The sequence below is a fragment of the Camelus bactrianus genome, chromosome X, assembly GCF_048773025.1.
Source record: "Camelus bactrianus isolate YW-2024 breed Bactrian camel chromosome X, ASM4877302v1, whole genome shotgun sequence".
In the NCBI taxonomy this organism is placed as follows: Eukaryota; Metazoa; Chordata; class Mammalia; order Artiodactyla; family Camelidae; genus Camelus; species Camelus bactrianus.
In genome coordinates, this window is record NC_133575.1 from 13,688,696 (window position 1) to 13,715,544 (window position 26,849).

Below are 26,849 nucleotides of genomic sequence, written 5' to 3' on the forward strand. Positions count from 1 at the left end.
GAATATAACAAAAAAGAAGCAGATTCATAGAAATAGAGAACAAACTAGTGGTTACAAGGGAATGAAGAGGTACAAATTATTACACATAAAATAAGCTACAGGGATATATTGTACTGCACAGGGAACATAACCAATGTTTTATAATAACTATAAATGGAATATAACCTTTAAAAATTGTGAATCACTATATTGCACACCTGTAACTTACATAATATTGTACAACTGTACTTTAATAAAAATTTTGTTTAAAAAAACAAACATAATTGATTATATTCAAGTTTAAATAAACAAATTTTAAAATTATTGATCCAAGCAAAAAAACAAAAACACCAAGAAAACTACTGCAACCTGGTAACGGATTTTACCAAGGCAGTGCTGGCGGTCCAATCAGCGTGAAGCACTGGGAACTGCACAGCCTAGGGGTGAAACCCATCACTTGACAAAGACTTGTGTCCCTGCGTCCTTGCTGCCCTCTCCCCACCCCGCCCCACAAAGGGTTACAATGGGGCTGTTGGATCCAAGGCCTTAAGAACACAGGAGCAAGTCTGACCATCTGTGTTCTCTTTGTAAAGATGGAAAGGCCCAAGGAGGCACAGAGCACAGCCTGCGTCCCAGTGGTTGTGAAACTGGATCCCTTCCACTGGCTCCTTGATGCCGATGGGGGGTGGGGGTGGGGGTAGGGGGTGGGGGGTTGGGGGGATGAGAGTCGTGTGTGTGTGTGTGTGTGTGTGTGTGTGTGTGTGTGTGACAGAGAAGAGGGGGTGAGGAAGGGAAGAAGAGGCTGCGATGGGGGCGGAGAACAGGAAAGACCCTCGAGGGAGGAAGGACACGGGGTAAATAAAAGCCAACCTCTCTCCACTGCTGTATGACCTACAAAGAGACGACGTCGGGCAAGGTAAGTGTGACGACAGCTTGTCCGCCTCCCAGGCCGAGTCTGGGCCTGAGACGCCAGCTCCGGGGAGCGGTGGCGGCACCCCTACTCACCCCAACCCCCAGGGCGGCCTTCCAACGACACAGAACTCGGGGCCTCTCCTCACGGGCCTTCTTCCTGATAGTGACGCTAGCCCCATGTGGTTTCATGGCCCTGGTGCGTGGCTCCTGGGAGCCTGGTGGGGGTGGGAAACCCTTCTGCACCCCATCACTGAGAACCGAGAATCTGTACCCGGATGTGGCCGCGGCGCACTCGGCCTTCCCTGCCCAGCCCAGAACTTTCTGCTCCCAAGCATGGTGCACCAGGGTCTGCAGCCTGGAATCCAGATCGCCAGCGGTCAATGCTTCTGGGCACCTTCCTGTGTTCTTCTCGGGCCCCAACGCTAATCTAAGACCCCTGCAAAGAGCTGGGCTTCTCAGACCTGGGGCAATCTTGGAAAGTGCCCACTAACATCATTTTCAAGAGAAAGGCGGTTGTGCTGGATGGTTTGCTGGCTGTGATGAACCCAACAACTCGGGCCAACCTCAGAGGGACACCTCCTTCTCTGAGAAGAGCTCAGAAAAAGGTAGAATGAAATAAATGGAGTCGCCCCCAAGGGAAATCTGTGGATGGGATTACAGGAAGTGTCCTGCTCATCGTGGATGAGTGCTTCTGTTTACCGACAGCTCTCCTCCCTGCCCCCAGTAGCGGCCGGAATGATCCGTCCAGAATGGGGGTCTGATGGTGACACTCCAGCCACAGCTCTGCTCCACCCCACCGCACCCCGTGGCCCAAAGTATAATCCTCTCGTTGCTGCCCATAGCACAGCCCTGGAGATCCATCCGAAGCTGACCCCAGGGCCTTTCCTGCTCCAAGTATATAAGGACTCCCCCTCCACACACACCCATCCCGGGTTTCCATCTCTCTCAACACTTGGTGGTTTCCCAAATGCCTCAAGATTACAGAGCCAGGCAATGACCTGGAAGGCAGGGAATCCGTTGTCCTGTAAGTGTGGCTGCAAGCACCCCAGCGGTCAGCTGAGCTCGGCAAGGATGAAGGATTTGAACCTGAACCAGGGTGGACAGAGGGAATGCTCACACACACAGCCAGATTCTTCTTAGAAATGTGGGGTTAGCTCAACCTCACAGGTAAATCAACGGCTGTTCAAGATCTCAAGTCCCCAGGCCAGATAGCTAAGATCTTAACGTTGGTGGCATGTTAGTCCAATTAGACCTGCAGGCGCATGTTGTTTGTTTTGGCCTGTGTTTTCATATATTTAAGCCTACATTTTAAAATTGGGAGCTTTCACATTAAAATCGGCTTTTGAAAAATTAGAAGAACTGTCACCTAAGACTCAAAATCTTGCATGGCAACAGGTGGGCTGCAGCCAGACGAAGCCCCTCCCAGTCACCTGGGCACACCTAGGTGCCACCCCCAGCCAGCTCCTCCCAGTGAAGCCACCCACCTGGCCCAGCCCCGGAGCATGTCTGCAATCATTTTAGCCTGAAAAAATGTTTAAAGCCTTGGGGTAGAAACAATGTTAGGTGTTCATCAGATCTTCCATTTTCTTCTTCCTCTTCTTGGGAAAACCACTCTACCCAGCTCTCTTGCACATAAGGAGGGCCACGTAACTAGTTTTCCCAGTGGGCTCTGAGTAGGAGTGCCGCACGTCACCTCTGAGCAACCAGAACATTCTCGGAGGCCATGTGTTACATGGGCAGAGTCACACAAAAGAAGCAGTAGCTGTGGCGAATCAGACTGCCTGGGAGAAAAGCAAAGCCGCTGAGATCTCAGGGCTTGTTTGTTACTGCAGCAGAGCATAAGTTTATGCTGAACGATCTAAGTGTAGTGACCAAAACCGCATCTCAGTCAGGCAGTTTACTTGTTATTACATTACAGAATAATAAAGCTTAAAAATCCTTCACACTATTGTCATGAGAGTATCCATTCAGCAGGTAATCAGGGAACTATACACATTTGGCAGTGTCCGGAGTGGAACTCAGTGCTGACTGCCGCCGCTGCCCACCCGCCCATAGTTAGTTCCCTGATGGGGGGACGCTCACATGTCACTGACTGGCTTGAGCATTTCAGGAAGGGATTATATCCGGACACTCTTTTCCAGACCAGAGTCATTCCTTGTGTTCCTGCACTTTTTCTAACAGAAACAGTGCTATTGTTTCACCAGCATTCACGCTAACATCTGAAATACATTGGTATAAAAATGAATGAAGCGAGATGCAGCACTGGACACCAGTAAGCCTCACTTAATGAACGCTTCTGAATGGTGATACTCATGTGCTGGTTATACATTATAGGTCCATTTTCCATGTAGAAACAAGATATATACTCATGTTTAGGAAAAGTAAGCAACATCAAAGTATTTTTAAAGGACTAAAAGGAAAAAAAGAAAAAGAAGAACTCAATCTACACGTACAGACATAACTTCCCTGTAAAGCATATGCTGTAACTCCTTATTCTTCCTGGGACTTGACCTCATTCGGTCACTCACAAACATTGAACACAAGTGAAAACAAGACCCCCGTACTCCTCAGGGAGAAGATCTAAAAATAACTACTGGAGCAGGATGCATGTATCAAATAGTTCTGGCAGCAAGAAGAAACTTTCCATATTTTCCTTTTCAGGGAAGAGCATTCACTCCTTCAAAATCTCACTGGGACTTGTGGCGAAGATTTTCACAATTCAGATTTGAGAGATCAGGACTTTAAACAGAATACTGCGTGTATGCAGGATGATATCAGGGAATTGTTAAGTTTGTAATAAACTGAATTTTAGGACAGTTTTAAATTTACAGAAAAGTTGCTAAGATAGTAGAGAGAGCACCCATACCTATTTTCCCCTATTGTTAGTATCTCAGATTATGGTACACTTGCACAACTAATGAATCAGTATTGGTGTATTATTATTCACTAAAGCACACGTATTCGCATTTCCTTGCTATTCACCCTTTTCTGTTCCAGGATCCCATCCAGGATACCATATTACGTTTAGTCATCATGTCTCCTTGGGCTCCTCTGGGCTGTGACAGTTTCTCAGACTTTCCTTGTTTTTGATGACCTGGGCAGTTTTGAGGAGGACTGGTCAGGTATTTTGCAGAATGTTCTCCAGTTGGGACTTTTCTGATGATTTTCCTCATGATGAAACTGGAGTCATGGGTTTGGGGAGGAAAACCACAGAGGTAAGGTGCCATTCTCACCGCAGCATATCAAGGGTATGTACCATCAGTGTGATGACTTATTGTTGATGGTGACCCTGATCGCCTGGCTGAAGGAGTGGTGGTCAGGTCTCTCCACTGTAAGCTCCCTCTTTTCCCCCCTTTTCATACCGTCCTCTTGGGAAGGAAGTCTCGCTGCACAACACACACTTAAGGAGGTGGGGAGTAGCACCCCACCTCCTTGAGGGTGTGTCTGCATAATCTGGGATTCTTCTGCACAGATTTGTTTCTTCTCCGTTTGTTTATTCAGTCATTGGTTTACAGCTGTGTGGGCTCAGGGATATTTATTTTATGCTTTGGGTTATAATCTAGTACTACATTGCTGCTCAAACAGTTACAGATTTGGTCACTGGGAGTTCTTTCAGTTGGTTCCTGTGTCCCTTTAACATACGTCATCCTTTTGCTTTTTACGAGCCCATACTTCTGACGCTACAAGACTCATCTTGTATATTCTGTTTCAGTCCTAGAATCGGCCATTTGTTCAAGGAGCCCTGGTTCTGCTCACTACAGAATGGTGTTAAAATGATTAATTTTTAAAGTATGATAAATGGTATGGTCACTTTTTTAGTTTCTTTATCTTCTAGATATACATACGGACCTTTTTATAGATTAAACAATCTAACACATTTGCTTCAAAACAACGTGGAGATGGGACATGTGGATGGGAGTGTGGAGCTAAAAAGATAGGTTATGAACTAATCATTATTGAAGCTGGGTGATGTCCCTCTGAATATTCCTATTTTTACAAGTACTTGAAATGTACTACAATAAGCTTTTTTTTTTAAGAAAGGAATAGTTGATAGAGCTAATATTTGCTCATTGAATCAGGTGACTTATAGGAGATACCAACAGCGAGCACAACTCTGACCTTCTATAGTTTTAAATCCCAATTCCAAAGCAGGAAAAAGGGGGCTCCTAAATAGGAGAGAAAAGTATTAGCCTGGCTCAATAAAAATGGAACGGCCCAGCAACTGGTCTGCAGACATAAGATATAAATTGTCAGTAAGACATGGGACAGCACTGTTAAACTTGTTTTTAAGTGTTTACAGCTCATAGTTACATCTTCAAATCCTAGTCAACACACGCAACACACTGACAGATTTATTGCAAGTACTTGGTTTGCGTTTTTGAGAAATCTTTCAGTATATTCATCAAGATTATGGACTCTCTCAGTTCTCCTACAGCAAGGTCCCAATCTCTGGCCTGTCTGCCTTGGCCACGAGAGGCCTGTGGATCAGCCATCTCCCATTACTGTTCACACATATCTGAGCTGCTCCCTGGTGGTGGTGGGGGAGCCACACTGCATTCATGGAGGACAAGCATCAATGTAAGTTCTTCTATTTTAAACTGGGAGATAGGCTGGAAATGGCCTTTTTTTTTTTTTTTAAGAATTTTGCTTTTGTGTTCTTTTGTTCCTTCAATCGACATCTAAGTATCTATTATGTAGGAGATACTATGCTAAATCCTGGGAATACAAAAATAAAAGTTATCAGCCCTGGAAGTGCTCCTAAGAAAGAAATTTAGCATTTCTGAAATGGCATCTGGCAGCGAACTCAGGAAACAACAGACTAGGGGGCCCAGAAGAGAGAGAGGCGTGAGAGGTAGGATGCGTGGGACCAGGTGACCTCAGGGGTGCAGGGCTGTGGACGAGGAGCTGAGGTCAACACTGGCAGTCACTCTGCCAGGTGCCTGGCTGCATCCGTCGGTGAGGTGCTGTTAACAACGCAGGGACAGGAGAAGGGGAGCTCGGCAAAGGAAGGTGGGAAAAGATTCAGGTGTGGTGAGCATGGGCTTGCAGGTGGAGACATCAGTAGACACTTGGATATGCAGGCCGAGAACTCAAGGAGAAAGTTCAGGAAAGAAGCTGTAGCTAGGAACGTAGGGGTGCTTATTGTTTTTCTTGTTAGCATTTCGGAAGTATCTCATTAACGTCTAATTTTACGGCCCAGACTGTAGCCTGCAGTAATTTTGTCTTCTATAATTCTGAGTGTTCTTTGTAGCTCAGTATGCACTGTGTTTTGTGAACCCTCTATGGATTCTGATAAACAGTGAATTCTCCTTTTGAATCTAATGTCTATCAATAATGCCTTTTAAATTATATCAGTGTCTGCCCTTTTATTTTGCTTCCTTGTGTCGGACTGAAAGATATAATAAAATATTTTTGCTATTGCCTCTTGTACAGCAGAGAGAGTGGGCAAGCTTAGCCTGAGTATGCGCTCACTGTGGAGAGCTGCTTCCAAGGTTCAATTTCATTAAGCTGCTGGACAAAACAGGGGAACTGTAAGGAGGGATTGGATGCAAACTGTCTGCCATGCATTGTGAAGGTGGGCCCTGGTTTGTACATCCTCCCTACCCTAGAGCCTTTCCCATTCCCTGGATTAACCTCAGAGAACTTAAAAATATAAGCAAGAACCAGTATCACACTGTAGAAACAGCCCTAGAAATTTAAATATACTTCATTTATTCAGCCAACTGTGAATACAGTCCCTTATGTAGCTGGAAAAAAGCAGCACTTTTCCTCCCGTAATCACTGTTCCTAGTCATGATGTTTAATTTTTAATTCCTAATAGTATGACAGAAGGGCATGGCTTTTTCATGTTTACACAGAGAGTCTCAGTTTAATAGTCTGGGAAATCCTACTCTGGAACATGTACCTTAAGACACTTCAACTAGAAATCACAGACAAAATACGAGAGCAAATGCTCAATTTGCCCAGAGTGCTTCAGATCTCAAGTTGCAGGATCCTGCCGCCTATAGAGGGTCAAAGGATGGACTGAGAGGGAAAACTAGAGCAAAGATAATTAAGTTCACAGGTAGCTAACACAGCATGATATTCTCTGGACAAAAATTTACAAACCAGACAGTGAAAAAAACAAGTAGTTTTGAATCACCCAACTCTCAGATAGCAAATCGACACCCTCATTCCAGTTACCTGAGCCTCATCCTAGAGCCTCAGTTAGGACCCAAAGAGCAGCAGTAAAGTTTCTGGGTTCCAAGGCAGCAGCTCCTGAGGTAGGTGGGCCGAGAGGTTGGATGTTGAAGGCAATTTAACCACAACCCCGAGCTTTTCCACTAGGTAAGCCAGGAGAGCTGAGGGCAGAGCAGCAGTATGGCTTCAGGCCCCCAGAGGTAAAAGAGCAGCCAAAATTGCCAGCCCGAGGCATGAATTTAGGTGGGATGAGATATCTGGGGGCAATGCCATTTCTAGCACACTTGCATCATCGATAACAGTGCAAGTAACAAAAGCTTTGAGCACAGATTAAGCTCAGTGATTTAACCTCTTACTACTTTCCTGGGGTCTCATTTAAGGCCTCTACAAGAGATCAGCCCTTTGCTCTTCACCAGCAGAACGAGGGCAAGTGTTAAAACCAAGTATATGGACACATAAAACCACAAACTTACGGAGTGCTGCTTCTTCAACTACAACCAATTCATACATTAATGTAATGCGGTGAAAGCAAGTAAAATCACTCAACATTAATTGTTGAGGTTATTAAACTTTATTATATTTTAAAATCTGAAAATTGTAAAACAGTATTTGTACAAACACCTGAGGACTGTTTAACTGGGCACAGCATCTTCACACAAACAATTTGTGAGACCAAGTTTAAATTAGATTTTTTTTATAACACAGAAGGAATAACATAGATGAAACCACCCTTTAAATAGTAGCATTCTTGTATAAAGTACATTTGGTTTTCTAAAAAAGAAAATGTACATTCTTGCCCCCTGGTGTACATTTTATTGGCATTTATAACAAATGGCTAATACTTTTAGCACAGATTCTCATAGCTTATAAACATTACACCAAAGTTATACAAAGTAATAACAATAAACATATAGCACCATTTCCCCTTAAAAGTTCCTAACTTTAAAAATAAAGCCCAAATGGTAAGTCAGAATTAATGCATCTTCCAAAATTTAGGAGAATAAATGGCTCAGAACTAAGTGAATTAAACTAGGAACATTGCATAGGACAGAGAACTTCCCTGTATGGAACCAATCTACAGATTGTTTCATATCCCCTGAAGACTAAGCTGAGAGGTACTAGTCTTAGCAAATGATACACATATTTTTTCAGAATAAAAACGTCTAACTATATAAATAGTTAACCATTACCTCTGTGGCAGTGCAAAGTGCCATATTAAATTCAAAAAGGACAGATTTACTTGTTTGTATACCTACAGGTATAGAGTAATATATAAATATGGTATAGTATTTCTGTGAGGAATAAACACAGACAATAAAATATATATCTTTTAAAAATTTGGGCACAGGTGTCTTCATATAGAGGTGTGAGAAAGGAATGCTTAGTTAAATGTCTAAACTTGGTGAAAATATGTAAAGTTTTGAAATAATAGGTATTTCATTGAAAAAAACTTAGTCATACTCCATCCAAACCACCCTTGTAGTATAATATCTCCTGCATAAAACAACTATTCTATCTATCCTACAATTGTTCGAAATTTTTCAAAAACTGGTAAGAACACTTTATGAAAGTTTATAAGCTTGTTTTTTTCTTTAAATATGAACAAACACAACATACAGAGAAATAATAATGAAAGGAAAATAATTTATATGGCTATTCCTGTTCTGGAAACTGGTAGAACACAAACAGAACATTGCAGTAAGACATAAAACATTTGAGAAAGAGATGATATCTATAGTTGCATCTTTAAATTCTCTTCTAAGTAAAATTTCTCATGGATTTCCTTAGAGAATCTGTCAGTCCCTGACACTTTCCCCTTTGGGATTTAGCTGTTTTGGTTTTACATATAAACATTAACCAAAATCAAAAGTGTTTCTCTATTTCCTGTGTGAATTATATTTGTAAACTGCATAATAAAATAATAAACTGTAAACTGTATCATAATGAAAAGACATAAAGAATTGCCAATTTGAATATGCTAATACTATCATATTAATGTTTTTTATAGAAGACTGGACTGTAATGTAGTTCTGCAACTCTGGATAAAACTTATTTTTAGAGGAACCTTCTACAAAATAAAATTGCTATGAGAATAAAAATACTTTTAAATTAAAAAGTTATCAGGACAACTGAAAATTATGTCTAACCTAAACTTGCACATTTTTTTCAATTATATTTTCCTTCTTTAAGTTTTTCAATATAGTAGCATAACTTTAAGGCTGGCCCCAGCTTCAGCCCCATATACTTCATCATCACATCACTTTTGAGTAGTAGCAGAGCCTTCCCATCAATCTCCTACAGAGAGAAAGAAATTATAATTATTTCATATTTTGTCAAGTTATATATGAGCATGTAAAATAGAGAGCAACTGTACATTTTCAATATATATTCTCTGAATATGCATTTATTTCCTGAAAAACTATTAAAAATCTAACTACGTTACGTGAAGCATCACTTGATAATTTCTAAATTTTAAGAAAAAGGAAATTTAACCCAGCATCTTTGAAAAATAGCCTTAACATTTGAATTTGAATTTATACTATGTGATGAATAAAATACCACATATCTATGACAAAGAGTAGAAAACAAACTGTAGAAATGAATTTCAGATGGTCATTAACTTTCTTAGAAAGGCTGGAAATACGAGTATGTCAGCATTAATACAAACTATAAATGTGCTATACAGTGTTGTCTTTATGTTGAAAGCTATTCAGTTAGTTGCTAATTAGATGCTAAAACTTATTACTGATTTTCTTACAATATCAAAAAGGATACATCAGATATTTGGTCACTAATTTGACTTGTTAGAAAAGACTATAAACATTATTTAACAGACACAAGACATCCTCCTAATATTCCTTATTTCCTTGATTAAACAATTTACATCATGGAAGCATATTATTTGGTATTCATGAGTTCCTACTTAAAATAAAGCTGCACTTAATCTTATACAGTTGCTGGATTAATCGGGCATCTTAACAAGGAGGACACCCTGTCACAGCTGTGGTTACCCCTCCTACTCCCGGTCCTGGGGCCGAGCAGGGAGCAGGTGGGGAGGAGGATCCTTGTAGCTGTCATTACAAAGAAGACACCTGAGAGTGACTGTGCCAAATCATCTTCTCTTGAGAACTTGAAGACTTGTATTTTAGGTACTTTGGTACCCTTTAAAGCACAGATCCAGCCTCTACCATTTAAGGATCTAATTCTAGGCAAAGTAAACTTTCTCACATATGGACAAATCAGTTGATAGGGTTCCCCCACCATCCACACTAATCAGTATCCAACCGAGGAGCCTGCAGAGAGGTCATTCAAAGGCATTAACAGCAGGAAAACTGGATCAAAAGATACATTACATGTTGCCTGAAGAGGTCGGCGAGGGGGGTGAGTGTCTGAGGATCTACATGTTTCAAAAACAGGATCACTTCATCCACAGACCAGGTTGAAGGGTCCTTAGAGAAGCCTTGTTTCAGGACACTGGGATCAGGTACAGCTATATAACCTGGAGCTTCAATGGGGGGGAAAAAAGACAAATCATACTTGACCTGATCATTATCCTGAAAGAAGAGATGTTAGGTGGGGAGTAATGGTCTCATTCCTGGAACCTTCTGTGAAGTACCCCAGTATGGACCCAGGACTCCAAGTGTAAAATCCAGTGAGAGCCTATATAAAGATGACCTGAGGATGGCTCCCCACGAACATCCCACCTGACCTCCCCCAAACCACAAAAGCAGCTCTTGAAGGTACCTAAAAGCTTCAAAAATCATAAAAGAGACTGAGCGATCCAAGGCCTCTTTGGCCACAGGCAAATACAGCAAAAGATCTGTTACTTGGGTTAAATTAGGTTAATTTAAGCTAACCCATTGCTCTCTTAAAGTATTTCAAAGAATTTCTCTCAATCTTTCCCCTCTCAGTCTCTCCAGATTAGGTTTATTTTACTAGCTAATTACAATGGAAATTCCCAGAATTTACAGTTTTATAGTTGCTTAATTTTATTCATTTCAATGAATTTCAACAACCCCCACGATCTTGGAGAACCAAATTAGTTCTTTACCAAATCTCTGCCATGTATTCAATATGGGTATTTTTTAGCATCATTTTATTCTTTAAAATTCTTGTCTCTCAAGGTTTAAATGTTTACCTGGATTTTGAAGAAAATAAGATTATTTTCTTGCTTAGCTAGGTTAGAAATACCTATTTAATATTATACTGAATACTTCTTTCAAGTTTATTGCATAGTAATAGATATTTTGGTTGAAGGTTTATATGTTTAAAAAAGAAATAACTGAGACATGAAACAATTTAAGTGCTCATATCTTAAAAAGTTGTAGCTGTGCTGTTCACTAAGTTGTGCTAAAATTTCTTTGTGTCCAGATAATTATTCACTTACTCAACCAGAGTGCTCAACTCCCTAAAGTTAGTGTGATAACAGAAGTGGGTTTTGTAATCTGCTAGGAAGATCTGTTTCTCTAACCAAGGACTGTCAAAAGAAATTTGATCTTTTTTTTGTGTGAACTGCCCAAAGTGCACCTTTTCTTTCCTATCATCTGGGCTCTGGCCATTTTAGGGGTATTTTGAGTATTTACTCAGGGAAAGGGCAAAAGAAAAACAGAAGATAAAAGAACTCACAATTGTAAATTTATTGTGTAGCTCAGAATTTTCTTTTTTAGTATCGCAACTTTGATGTGAAATAAAAACACTTTAATAAAATATATCCTCCTTTCCACTTATCAGACAAAAATGTTGGTCTACCAAGAAATGCTGCTGGGCTGTATCAACCCAAGTAAAAATGATGATGGTTTAGACCATGCCATGCCTAAGGCATTCTAACAATTCAGAAAGAAAATTCTTCTCCTTTAACTCAAGAAAGACTCAAGTTAATATTAAAAAACTATTGGTAAGGCTAATCATATTTCTAAATTAACTTTTATTTTTGTGGGATTTTTGGTTTCTGTCATCAGAATCTGGTATAGTTATATCTTGAGTAATATGTAACTACTTTTATGGATTACTATGAATAAAATATATGTAAAGATATAATTTCTGGTATAAAACTATAATTTTACATTAAAAATAAAACAACTTTAAGCTCATCTACTTCTAACCTATCATGGAAAAATAATTTAATTGGGCCCATATCTTCAAAATGATCAGAGAGAAGAGAATTACAAATAATTACATGAAACAAACTAATTATGTGAAAAACAAAGTCCAGTCATGCTCTTCCCCTTAATGGCTTTGTCTTACACACATTAGGATATCAGTAAATATTTGTGAAATAAATAAACTGAAAGTGATTTGATTTTATCCCCAATGATGTTAATGAATTTCTTTCGTATAATAAAAATCAACGATTTGTTTCAAATATCGGGCTGGGGCAGGGCACAGTGGGGCAGAAGGTTGTGTGAGCATCACCAGCAATCAAGAGCAGACTCAGCTTTAAGTAACTGTTCCAATACTTTAAAGAAAATAATAGTAATGACACTTCTAGACAATTTCCAAGTGAAATGCTTACTTATTCTCTGGAGATGTAGGTAGCACAGTGGTTAAGAGTACAGCCCTGGAGCCAGAGTGTCAGGACTAGCCCAGCCACTTTCTAGCTGGGGGACCTTAGTCAAGTGACTTCTCAGATTTCTCACCTGAGAATGTTTACCAGCACCTACATCTCAAGGAATTGTTGTAAAGATGTAATGCATGAGGCTACGTAAAATATTATATGCCTGGCACATCTCAGATAGTGATGAAGGCGATGATTTCTATTACTATTAAGTACCGTTAATACTATTAGTCTTTCCACTCCTAGGAAGACCAGAAGCTAGTATTCTCAAGCCCCAAAACAGGCTACTTTGGCATGGTAGTGTTAGACATACATTTGGAAGTGAGATATTCAGCACTGGAGATTACCTTTGAGAGCCTTTTACTGAGAAGGCCTTTCTTCATAAACTCATGTATTATGAAAATATCTAAAAATTCAGGGTACACTACCCTGTTATTAAATGAACATCTATCTTCAAACTCTCCACAAAAATCACCCTAAAACCAAAGACAATCTACATGGGGTATGAGATGGGGGTGATGACATTAAATGGGTCACAGCATGTGTACAGTACAGTTGCCCATAGATAACATCCATTATGAAAGGCAAAGCAGTTAGTTCCTACTTCCTTTACCCCTCAACCTTGCCTAGATGCCTATCTGGAAAAAAAGGACAAAACACTTCCTCAGCATCCCAGCACCCTTAATCCTTTAAGGGTACAGGATAGTAGCTATCTTTGCATATGGAAGGCTGTTTGGCTCTTTCCAAACAACAGGGAATAGGACGCTGCTCTGTTTACACACATCATATCTTCCTGGTGGGTCTGAGGGAATGACTGAAGGTGTGGAAAATGGGGAAATGATTGCAGCAATAGGATGCCGGAGCCACGATCTGGGGGCCACATGCGGGCTGGGGCCATAAAAGGTCTCAAGAGAGACAAGGAAGAGAGTACATCAGAAAGGAGAGGGAATGTACCCTTTCAGGCCTCAGAGTCATGAGAGGTTTGTGAGTCCAGGCAGTGCACAAGGAAACAATACATTATGATGGATTCAGAATCACTAAACTGACAAGTCTCTATCAGAGACATAGTTGGTGACTGAGATCCCCAGAAATGGTTCTGTAATGTCATGACAATTAGAGCATCTGTAGCAGCTTGGCCCAGACAGTGACATGAGGCGGGGGTCTCCACTTCCTCAATTTTGGCACTTTCTCCAATGTGATACACTCTCAGGGGATATTGTGGGGAATGGAAACCTTAAAGGGAAAGACAAACACATTGGTTGAGAATCACTGTTTTTGAGTATACCTTCACTTTTCCTCTGCATTTGGAATTTAACTTCATGGTGACTGCTCTTGGTAGGTGACGTAGTCCCCACTAGTGCTGAATCTGAGGTGCATGGCACACTTTGAGGAAAATTCCAGGAGACTGCAGTATGAATGCTTATAGGATTTCTGCTGGCAGGATTCAAAGAATTTGCTGAATTCAGTGGTGCATTCTGAGACTCATCAGGAAGCTCTTCCTCTACGGGCATGACATTTCCCTCAGAAGACAATACTTCTTCTACAAGAAAAAAGACAAAGGCAATTATCTTCAACGGGTTAACAGCTCAAATACTATTAAAAGGTCAAAAATCTCCTAATTGCCAACAACAGTTCACTTAAGCCATTCTATACCGAACCACAAACCTCTTAACACAAAGTACACAGCCATCCCCTTCTTGGTGTTTATAGTAATGGACACTGGCCTGAAATCCAGTGATTCTATGACATCACCTATATTCCTCATGGCAACTCTCCCTTGCCAGTCTTGCCACCAAGGCTATGAATACTTCACTAAAGCATTAATCTTTAGGAATGTAGTTCTTTACAACTATTTGTTATAATATGATCACATAGGTGGTTTCTAACATTTGCTTACTACTTGGGCACTTAAAACGTTCACTGGTGAAATGTACTAGGGTTTTCAAGTCCTCCTTCTATCAGCTTTTAGCAATACAAAGTTAAATGGAAAATGCTGCTATAATTGATTTTCTTTAATCCAGAAATGACAACTGTGCACTTCTGAAGGGAATGAAGTGCTCAACAAAACTGCCAAAGCAGTATGCTAATTGCCAAATTGATATGGGCAAATATACTCCTCTGTTCCCAACACCAACACCCAAAAGCATACATAAGTGGTAGCAAAGTGACTTTTCTTCCCAATCTTGGGAAGAAAACTATTTACCTTCAGAGGCATGCACTTTTGTTTTGGGAAGCTTAGGAGAGAGAGGAACATAAGGCAGAGGTTGCTGAGAAGGTCGTTTGGCGCTTTTCTTTTCTGTTATATCTTCTTTTTCTGTTTTCAAAAAAAAGATGTCTGTTATAACGAATTAATATACTTAGTATTTTCATATCAAAATACTTTTATTTCTGAATCATTTGCCTACTATAACTTCATCAATAATTTATCAATTATTTGATTGTTTATGAATAAGATGTGTTCATTTCAACCTACTAAATATTTCAGTGATACATTCAAGAGTTTAAAGTATTATGTCTAGGCTTCATTTATTCTAGAGTTATCATATCTTTCTAATTATTTCAGGAAGCAGTGAGGCAACCAATTATAATGGGTCTAAAAAGGTCTGGGAAAATTGCTCCCATAAGCAAGAAAAGATAAGAATTCAGAGAAGTTAAAGAGAAGATGGGGTGCAATGAACACTCCATTTTATAGGCAATAATCCTGGCCTAGGGCTAGCCTTACAACAATTCTATTGTTTACTTATCATTCAACCAAATGAATTTCTCCCTAAAGGACCACTCTTTAAGGCATACTCCTGAAAGTAAAGACAACTCAATTTATTAATTACATTCTAAGTATCAATCAATATTTTAATTTAATATCCAACTAAAAGGAAAAATAAAGTACAACAGAAATCTATAAAGTATGATAATAGGCCTCTAGACATAAGAAAGATTGCAATGAGAAAGTACCAAAGTCAAACTTCATCTAGTTTAACATGGCTGGGGGCCAGGGATGCCTCTCAAAAAAAATCTGATATAACCTTTAGCCATCCAGTTACTGACTGATTACTAATGAGTCTAAGAGAGCTCTTACCATTTGATTTTATTTTTAATCAACTACAAAACCAACAGGCAAAATATATTTCAGTGAATGAGAGAGATTTCTACAATCAGAACAGCTAAATTCTAAGAAAAGAAATAACTGACTTTTTTTATACCCACTTAATGATAAAGAACATTTGAGTACTAAAGTATACAGTTTCTATAGTTTTCTGTTGATGTTTATCTCAGAATCATAGTAAGATCAGAAAGAGTCTTCACTTATTTTTGACTTGTAATATTATAATTCTTTATGAAAAGCTTATGAAGCTGGTCTACTATCTGGGGTTGATACAAACACAAAATTAATTCTTGACTTCTGCAATTGGGTATTGTACTGAGCTCAGGCATAAAAACTGTTCCTGCAGAGGTAACTAGAAAAAGCCAGATAATTTACAAAGTACTTTAAAAGTCATCATAGAGAGGCATTTCCAGGATGACTGATTAAGGACTTAGGAAAATCCACTCCTCCATAAAAATAATGACAGCACTGGCAAAATTAACTTTCTCAAAACTCTGGACATCAATTAGAGGCTTATGATAATCCAAAAAGCATATATTCAGGAAAAAAGGCTGAATCTCAGAAAGAACAGCAAATTCTGTGGCATTTTAGCTTCCCTATATCAGTCCCTTCACCTCAGTTTCAAAGCAGCCTTGCAAACCAACAGCTTCACAGGTGCAGTAGCTGTGAAAGCCAGCAGCCTAGCACCAGAGGGGCACAATGGATTTGGAATTCTCCAAAAGCTCCATCCCCAGAGAACTGTCACTATTCAACCAATCTTGCAGCTCACTGAAAGCCTCTGATCTCCAGGCTTGTTTTATTTGACCTGAATCAGTTTGTTCTGTGAGAAACAGTCCTATCTCCAAAGCACTGGTCAAAAACTAAACCAAAACAAAATGAAAAAAAAAAAAAAAAAAAAAAGAAAGAAAGAAAGAAAAAGAAAACCAAAATAGTGGCAGTTGTTTACACAGCAGCTCCCTGAGGCAGTATTACCAGTTGGGGCTGACAAGAAGCTGACTAAAAAGCTTAAAAGGAAAAACTAGAGAGTGAGATGTCCATTAGGGGACTTGAAGAGCACTGAGACACTCTTGGGAATCTAGAAGGCCATATGTATGTACATGGCTATAGGAATGCTCAGGAAAGACTTGAGAAGGCCCTAATCTTTCATTTTTTTGCTGACCTTGAAGCTCTGCACAAAGGAGACTTGTAAAGAGCCTCCTGGAGTGTTCAAGGTAAGTCCCAACACATAAACAAAACCCCTTGGCTACTGGTTCCAAGGCATTTAAGAAAATCCCTGTCCAATCATCTGCTGACCATTAAGCTAACTGAACAGACTTTAGTAGCCATGTATGATAAAACTAGCCCAGGAGAAGTTATCAAATTAGTCCAGGAAAGTCACTAAAAACCAAATAGCACCAGCAACAACAAACCCTAGAAAAGGGGAAGGAATTTGATTTTCGGACTGGCTGCATTATTTTAAAATTTCAATTAAAAATTTAGGAGACCTACAAAGAAACGAAAAGTATGACCCATACACAGGGAAAAAAAGTCAAGAGAAATTGCCTCTAAGGAAGCCCAGGCACTGGACTTACTAGGCAAAGACTTCCGTCAGCTATTTTACACATGTTCAAAAAACTTTAAAAGAAAATCATGCCTGAAGAACTAAAGCAAAGTATAAGAACAATGTCTCACACTATCAATAAAGCAATAAAAGTTATAAAAAAGAACCAAATAGAAATTCAGGACTTGAAAAGTGTAATTAATGAAATTTAAAAGAAAAAAAGCACTAGAAGGGCTCAACATCAGCTTTGAATTAGCAGAGGAAAGAATCACTAAATTTTTAAAAGGTCAATTGAGATTACATAGTCTGAGGAACAGAAAAAAAAAAGAGTAAGAAAAAATGAACAGACCTCAGAGACCTGTGAGACACCACCAAGGCTACCAAAATACACATAATGGGAGAGTCCTGGAAGGAGAGGAGAGAAAGGGGCAGAAAGAACATATGAAAAAACAATGTCTAAAGCTTTCCAAATTTAATGAAAAACATTAATCTGCATAATCCAAAAAGCTCAAAAATTTCAGATAGGAAAAACACAAAGATATCCACACCTAGAAAAAACACAGTCAAACCATCAAAAGCAAAAGACAAAATCACAAAATGATCAAAAGAAAAGCAAATCATCACATACAAAGGATCCTCAATAAGATTAGCAACTGACTTTTTACCAGAAACTACAGAGGCTAGAAGGAAGTGGGATGCCACATTAAAAGCTTTGAAACAAAAAGATGGTCAATCAAGAATTCTCTATGTAGGAAAACTAACCTTTAAAAGATGAAAGAGAAAATAGGAAATTCTCTATAAATAAAAACCGACAATTTCTCACATGCAGAGCTACCTTGTAAGAAACACTAAAGAGACTCCTTCAAGTTGAAATGTAGCAAGTAATTTAAATCCACATTACCAAAAAAAAAAAAAAGAGTACCAGTAAACATATCTGTATTGATAACTCTTTTCTTCTCCCTTTTCATTTAAAAAAATACACTTAGAAACAATAATTAGTACATATATGTGAACTAAAAAAAGTGCAGTATACTGTATATATGTATTTACATGCAATATAATATGTGCAGTCAAATTGTAATAATTCTACATAATAAAATTGAAAAAAGAAAAAAATTTAAAAAATAAATAAAAAAACAACTACATAAAGGAATAATTATAAAATTGTATTTGGGGGCTTATAATGTATAAAATGTAATTTGTATAACAATAATTGCACAAATAAGGGACAGGAAATAAATTTATACTGGAGCAAAGTTTTTGCATAATATTAAAATTGAGCTGGTATTAATCCAAACTAGGTAGTTTTAAATTAAGATGTTAACTGTAATCCCCAAAGCAACTCAAGAAAAATTTGAAAATAAATAAAAATATTTAGTAAAAATAACAAGGGAATTAAAATGGCATATAAGAAAACATCTATTTAGAACAAAAGAAGGCAGTAATGAAGAAAAAAAAGATTAAAAAAAGACATACAGAAAACAGGTATCAAATGGTAGATGTAAATCCTACCTTATCAGTAATTATATTAAATATCCATGAAATAAACACTCCAGTAAAAAATTAGATCGGCAGTATGGACTTTTTAAAAAGTTCCAGTTACAGACTTACTATAAGAGACACATCTTAAATTCAAACACAGAAGTAGGTTCAAAGTATAAGGGTAAGAAAAAATATATCATACAAATAGTACTTAAAATAGGACTGAAAAGTCTATAGTAATATCAGAGAAAACAGACTTTAATGAAACAATCCAAAAATTAAATTAAGAAAATAATTCCATTTATAATAGCATGAAGAATGAAATACTTAAGGATGAATTTAACAAAAGAAGTGCCACGTGTGCTCTCTGAAACTATAAAACATTGTTGAAATAAATTAAAGACCTAAATAAAACGAAAGACATCCCATGTTTATGGACTGAAAGACTTAATATTAAGATGACAATAATCCCCAAACTAATCTGCAGAATCAGCACAATCCCAGCTGTCTTCTTTGCTGTGGGGAAAAAAAACAACACCTGAAACTCAGAGGCTGATCCTAAAATTCATATAGAAACGCAAGGGACTCAAAACAGTCAAAACAATCTTCAAAATGGGAGAACAAAGTTGGAATATTCATCCTTCCCAATTTCAAAAGTTGCTACAAAAAGCTACAGTAGTCAAGATAGTACAGTACTGCCATGAGGATAGACATACAGATCAATGAAATAGAACTGAAAATTCTGAAATAAACCCATATATTTGCAGTCAATTCATTTTTGATAAGGGTGCCAAGACAAATCAGTAGGGAAAAAGCCATCTTTCAACAAACAGTGCTGTGAAAACTAGATATCCACCTGTGAAAGAATGAAATTGGACCCCTATATCTTACAACATAAAGAAAAATTAATTTGAAATAGATCACTGACCTAAATATAACAGCTAAAACTATAAAATTCTTAGGACAAAATATTGGAATAAATATTTATGAACTTGTATATGTTGTTTTCTTACATATGACAACAAAAGTACAAGAAACAAAAAATAGATAAATTGGACTTCATCAATTAAAAATTTTTGTGCTTCAAAGGACACCATTAAGAAAGTGAAAAGACAACTCACAGAATGGCAGAAAATATATGTAAGGTATATATCTGATATGAAACTTTTATCCCCCAAATATAAAGAATTCCTTATATATTATATTTATATATAATAAATATAAATATAAAATGTAATATATACATCTATAATATATATTTCTGTATAATAAAGACAAATAACCCAATTAAAATGGGCAAAGGATTTGAATATACATTTCTCCAAAGATGATGTACAAATAGCCAACAGCACATGAAAGATGCTCAACGACATCAGCCATAAGGGAAATGCAAATCAAATCACAATGATATACCTCTGAGGTTTTCATTTTCAAGTTCATATATCATACATGTCTGATTAGTTCATTGTGGCTAAAAGGTTTACTTTGAGGAGGACATAAGGAAACAGTGAATTACAGAAGATTCTCAAGTTAATATAGAATGTAATATAAAACAGAAGCACAGTATACAATTTTACATTTTCTCTTACCTGAGTTATTTTGATCATGCTCTGTAGGACTATTATTATTACCTCTGTAAGAGCTAAAAGGCTGGCTACTCAAAAGGTTATCACACTGCAGGCTGTGGCACAAGTTCTCAAGAAAGCGAAGAGCAAATGATGCACTGTTCACTGGTGGGAGCTGGATGGAATGAGTTTCCCCATCAAAGGAGGCTATTATATGGAAAAAGAGATGTCAGAGTTACAGGATAGAAAGATGAGAACCACAATATCAACCCAAAAAAGCCATCATTTTAGGAAATGTAATGTAAGTTTAATTTGTAGTTTCTATAATTTACAAAGGAATAATCTTAAATTATAAAAGTTCCTCTCATTCAAACACAACAGCCTGTGTTGATAAAAGCATTCTCATTTAAAAATATCAGTAAGGAAACAACAAAATAGATACAGACACCCACTCATCTGTAACAATACTTCCTGTTCTTCTAAACATTCCATGGGTACAAACGCAGTATCTATTTGATCACACAATCATGAAAGCTAGATGTATCTTATCTCTCAATCACTTTTTGAATCACATTTTCTTTTAGAGATTCTTATAGCTCAGTCTGTGTTCTAAAAAAATTAAAATATATTATCAACTAAGGTACTTTATCTATAGTGAGCTTACTGTAGCATGTGAAAGGAAAAATCTGTACCTTTTACCTCAATTTACAATACTACTCTGACATTATTTACCAATTTTCAAAGTTAAACTTTCCAAACCAGGGTTAAAAGTCTATAAACATATAATTATTATAAATAGTCTATCATATTAATATACTAAATAATCCAATATTATGGTTAATAGAATATAAATTTATAAAATAATCTATGTATTATAAAATCCTTGCCTTCTCGAAACCTAAAATCAAATTTGGGGGGAAAAAAGATAATAAAGGATTAGATGAACATACCAGTTATCACTTCTCCTCCACGATGATCTGGCTTAAGGAATCCAAAAACAGTCTTACTTTGAATGGCACAATCCACGCAGGCCTGTACGGTCCGCCGGAGAACCACATTCACGGGGCCCGGGCCAAAGTGATCAGGCAGCTGCTGGATTTTCTTCTGATCCAGGTGAGGGCCACAGTTTCCATGTTTGTTTATATAGACACAGACTTGAGAAAAACATGTATATACAGATATAACAAACAATGAGATTGGTTAAAAGGAACATAAACACTACATAATCAATCACTATATATCCCGTTAGCCATGCTTCACTCAAAGAGAAACTAAACAGTTAATATCAATGATCATTTCTGCTAGCTAAAAATATGTATGTAAATATATTTTCACATTTTATAAATATATTAAACCTAGAAAGAAATAATTCAAATGCTTATTCAATTTTCTAGAATTCTGCCCAAACCGACTATAATAAAAACAATAGAAGTTTTAGTAGCATCACAAAACAATTCTTCACACATTCCCATAATATATAAAATGGCTTAAAGACAGATGAATGTTTTCACCTTTTAACTGGAATCACAGTACGGTAATTTTCTTTCAAAACTGGTCATGTAGCACACTCCTTTTGGACTGAACTTATTTTGAATCAACAATTCATTAAACAGTATTTTCTAAAGTAAGCAAATAATTTAAGATGTGTGTCACAGTAAGTACTAATGACCTAGAGAAAATTTTTTTATTAATTTTAATAAAAACATTCTTTATATACATGCTGAGGTTCACTGAAGAAAATCTTTAAATAAGTGCTTTCCTTAGTATAATAAAAGCATTTAGAATTTAGAGGCAAATCATCTATAATCACAATCAGTCCAGTTTCCATAATTTTTCTTCACTCAGAATCAACAAATACAAATTAACATACAATGTAATAATAATATGATTATTACCAAACAAAATATATTGTCCCCCTAAATCAACAGGCACATTATTTTTATCCATTACTTAATTTATTGCAAAATTTTCATATATATATAGTTTATATTTAGTATAATAAAAACCCATTAATCTCACTTTCACTATGTTGAAATATGATAATTCAACTTTGAGGCAATAGCCAGAGGAAGGATGGACTCTGTCACAGAAATGAAACAGCTATTAAAAACTTAACCTGAGGCACTGATGGCATGGACAAAGTTCTACTTGTTCAAGTGAAGCTAAACAAGGATTCTAATGTTTTATCTCCTTTGCAGTATACTCATTTAGGTAGTCTCTCCTGCTAATGGACTAAAAATCAGAAATAATAAAGTGACAAAATGGCATATGTTACAATAATCATTTTTAAAGTGATTTCTATTTCAGAAAATTAAATTTTAATTTCTTTTTACTAAGAAAAGAAAAATCAATGGAAAAAAGTCCAGGGAACAGAAGAATATACGAAAGATAATTAAGGATCTAGGAGAGGAAGTAATGAAACATGCTTCAAAAAAATAAGAAAGGAATAAGGAAATTTGCAGGAGATGACAAACAAAAGGGATTGATTAGTCTGGGTCTGTATCATTTCACACTCTTCAAACAGCAAAGAACAATTTAAAGTCATCATGCCCCTTGACAGGCAAGAATCTGTAAAAATCTTAACAGGCATTAAAAAATGGTTTGAGGTAGCTTTAAAAATACAAGACAAAAAGACAAATTGTGAAATGAGATAAAGGGAAAAGAAGAATAGATTTGACAATAATGTAAATTTTATAAATCTTACCAAGATGGATAAAATACCTTAAGGGTATTGAATTTTCAAGTGACTCATGTATTTAAACATTGTTTTTCCTTAACACCTAAATGAACAATCAAAATTTCAAAATACTTTAATATGAAAAATGATAAATGTTTATTACTATTATCATCTTTTTCTCCTCTTATTTCCAGGACTTCAAAGACACTGAAAATACAACAAAAGATAATTTTATACTCCTTTAAAAATACTAATTTACCTGTGGACATCACTATTTTAGATGACTCAGGAACAGCATCCTTATATGAAACGCCACCATGTTCTCTGGCTAGCGCACTTAAAGAAGTTGAAGATGTGGAACACATAACAGGAATACATTTTTCCTGTTTAAAAAAAAAATCCTAGATAAGGAGGTCAGAGAAGTATTGGCATCACTGGTTCACAAATTATCAGCTGTCGGAAGTCTTCAGGGTTGGAAACCCCTGTGTCACAAACTGCAATACTTTTCAAACTGTCCTCCTAAAAGGGGCCCATATGCTGGTCAGTGAGGAGAGGAAGAGACCAAGAGGATGAAATTCCCAATGCTAACCCTGCTCCAACTAGTCACACTTCAGACAAAGTAATTTGCTCTGTAAAATTTGTTTTATTTTTTTTAGTTTTCCCTGTAGGTTTTTTTTACACTAAAGTAGTCTGGAAACCTAATCCAGCAATTCATCAAATGACAGTGGGGGACCTCAACAAGGCAGAGGACAGAATTTGTCTTTGGAAAGCAGTCACTCATCTGGGTGTTTATTGTTATCGAGCCTGTATTTCTTCATATTGCATACGATAATTCTCACAAAATCACAAGTGGCTTGCTAAAGTCCATACAAGATTATGCCTGTTATATGTAAGAGCCAAATGTCTTTTGGGAATTACTAAACATCACTAGTGTTTCATTTATTTTATATCAACTCTTGAGGTTTTCTTGAAGCTGCCTTCAAACATGACTCTCCAATGTCAGAGAAGGCACTCTTGTGCCTAGAAAAGGTAGTAATAGAAGATATTTAACAGGCAAGGAAAAGGAGAAAAAAACAGAGTAACAGTGTTTTCAGATTTTTCTTTATTTATAAATTAATGACTGTCATTTGGGCTCACAGTATCCTAGTAAATCATGTTATTTTTAAAGTATTAAATTACAAGGGGCTGGGTACAGTGGTAGAGCATATGCTTAGCATGCATGTGGTCCTGGGTTCAATCCCCAGTAATTCCATTAAAAATAATAAAGTACTATATTATAATTACTGTGTTAATATATATTCTCATTCTTTCAGTATTTTAAAAATCTGAAATCTAAATCCTGACTTAAGACTTATCAAAATATTATGTTTGCATTAACACTGTAAATTGAATAAAGATACATCTATTTGGTAAATGTGCTTCCATACATCTATAGCTGACAAAAGAGAATCTACTGCAAGAACAATTCTTACTCTAGTTCAGAGTTAAATCTTCATCTTTTTATGATGAAATAATGAAGCTAAAGAAGATGAAAGTAAACTGAAATGCTTCCTTTGAAACCAGAAAGTTTATTATCAAAAAAATTACAGTATCTGTTCCTTGCCCCTCCTCACCACCATAGAACAGTATTTTCAAAAAACTCTCATCAAAATTGTCAAATTAGCATTGGAATTATTTGAAAATAAAGGAGTCAAGAGAAACTTCTTTGGTTGAGGGGATAATTAGGTTTTTTTTTTAATTTATTTTTAATGGAGGTACTGGGGATCGAACCAGGACCTCATGCATGCTAGTCATGAACTCTACCACTGAGCTATACCCTATACCCAAGAGAAACTTTTTGAAGCTATCATATCTTCACCATATACCAACTAATCACAAAGACTTTTTTTCAGCAGTTGGAAAATATGCATTAAATATATGCATCAATGATCTCGATACATTTTAATTTTTAAAATGCATTTAAATATTATTTGCCTTTACATTTCATTAACTTTTAAAAACTTCATGTAATTTATTTTTAATTTGAAAAATTTCATCTGCTAAGAATTTACATTAGAACCTGCTTATTTGATTTTTTCAATGTTTATGATTTTATATTTGAAATACATTCAGTTTTATTGACTTTTGATTTTTATTTCCTAAATTTTGAATGTTTTTTAAAAAATACCAATATTTATGTAAGTTTTTAAAAATCAAAATGGTGTTGTCATTTTACTCCATACCACAAACATTAGTTGAAACAAAATAGAAGTGTTATATATATTGATATCAGATGGTTGAACTCAGAAATGTTTAAGGTAATACTGCTGAAATTTAATTCAGTTCTAATAGATTTAGAAAATTTGTATGTCTTTAGAATTTATCTCTTGTAAACAGGATGTATTTGGATCTTTTGAAAAATCCATTTCGATTATCTTTGTCTTTTAATTGAAGAGTTTAGTGCACTAACTTTTAAAGTAATTGTTAACAAATTTGGGCCTGGGTCTACCATTTATTATTTGTTTTTTGTCTGTTTCCTCTGTATTTTGTTCCTCCATTCCTCTGTTCCTATCTTTTTTTTTTTTTTTGATTACTTGAATAGTCCACAGAATTCCACTTTAATTTTCCTATTGGCTTTTTAGCTTTATTTCTTGACATTTGTGTTTTCATACCGTGCCCTGGGAATTACAATGTACAATCCACATAAAGTTAATATTGTACTGCTTAACAAAAAATATTGAAACCTTGCAGTGATACAAATCCATATCCCCCACCCCAAGTCTTTATACTATCATTATTTTATGTATTATGTTTATGTATGTTATAAACTCCACAAGATAAAGTCATACTTTATAAAGAAATTAAAAAGAAGAAACAAAAAGAAAGTCACATGCATTTACCCAGAGATAAACCTCCTTCAGCATTTCTTATAGTGTTTGTCTGCCAGTGATGAATTTTTTATGCTTTTATCTGACAATGTCTTTAGCTCACCTTCATTCTTGAAGAGTATTTTTGCTGGATATAGAATTCTGTATAACATACCTCCTCCTGTGTGTATTCCCCCCAACCAGAGTCTGTTTGCTTCCATTCACTCTCCAGTGTCTTCAGGTAACTGCTTTTCCTATTACCTCCAGGTCTTAGAGTTGTTTTCTTTGGGGGAGTCAGGTAGGTAGGATGTGACTCTAGCATCACTGAATTTATCACATTTATTTTCCCCTTCCCCCTGTTTTATTGAGGTTTAATTTATGTACAGTAAAATTCACTTTGCATTGATTTTTTAAAGTATACTGAGTTTCAAATAAACTGGTCTGAAAATAAATACATCCATGCAGTATTTTCAATGTGGTTTTGAAGGAGTTGAACACTGCATTCAGTTTTAAGTTCATCTAAGAAACAAGTATCTTGATGGCTATGTAGGCCCTTTAAAAAGTCTTATACAGTCTTGGTACATTCCTAAAAGGCTTTATCATACCTTTAGTAAATTCTAAACTGCATGTTTAATAATCAGGCACTGCACAGACCTATGATACAAATTAGTAAGAGGTACAACTAACCTTTCTTCCAGAGTTTGTGCCTTTTTTCCTTGGTATGATATTTTTAACAGAGCTTCCCTTCTTAGGGGCTGAAGTATGTCCAAGTGGTTTAGCCCGACCTGATTTCTTGACCTGCTGTGTTGGTAATATTATAGCAGTTTTCTGTGGAGACTGCATTGAACGCTGGGTTGCTTTGGAAGGAGAAGGCTGTGTTTTTGCTGTATTTTTTGCAATGGGAACTGAAGAAAAAAAGACACAACACAAAAGGAAAATTAAAATAAATAACATAATTAAGGTATATTCTTCTTAGAACTTAAGAGAAATTTAACTCAATCTTTTAAAATA

General features: G+C 36.6%; 1 protein-coding gene across 3 annotated transcripts in view; it reads right to left on the reverse strand.

The window, feature by feature from the left end:
• Nucleotides 1-7,623: 7,623 nt before the first annotated feature.
• SCML2 (Scm polycomb group protein like 2) overlaps nucleotides 7,624-26,849 on the reverse strand; it is a 91,896-nt gene continuing 72,670 nt past the window's right edge. For all 3 annotated transcript variants that reach the window (XM_074359056.1, XM_074359054.1, XM_074359055.1), the window contains 8 exons: nucleotides 26,526-26,743; nucleotides 23,252-23,375; nucleotides 21,266-21,469; nucleotides 20,340-20,522; nucleotides 14,829-14,939; nucleotides 13,911-14,165; nucleotides 10,425-10,576; nucleotides 7,624-9,366 (listed from right to left, as the gene is read on the reverse strand). In XM_074359056.1, coding sequence (XP_074215157.1) covers nucleotides 9,238-9,366; nucleotides 10,425-10,576; nucleotides 13,911-14,165; nucleotides 14,829-14,939; nucleotides 20,340-20,522; nucleotides 21,266-21,469; nucleotides 23,252-23,375; nucleotides 26,526-26,743 — 1,376 coding nt within the window. In that variant the 3' untranslated portion in view covers nucleotides 7,624-9,237. The remainder of the gene's footprint in view (nucleotides 9,367-10,424; nucleotides 10,577-13,910; nucleotides 14,166-14,828; nucleotides 14,940-20,339; nucleotides 20,523-21,265; nucleotides 21,470-23,251; nucleotides 23,376-26,525; nucleotides 26,744-26,849) is intronic.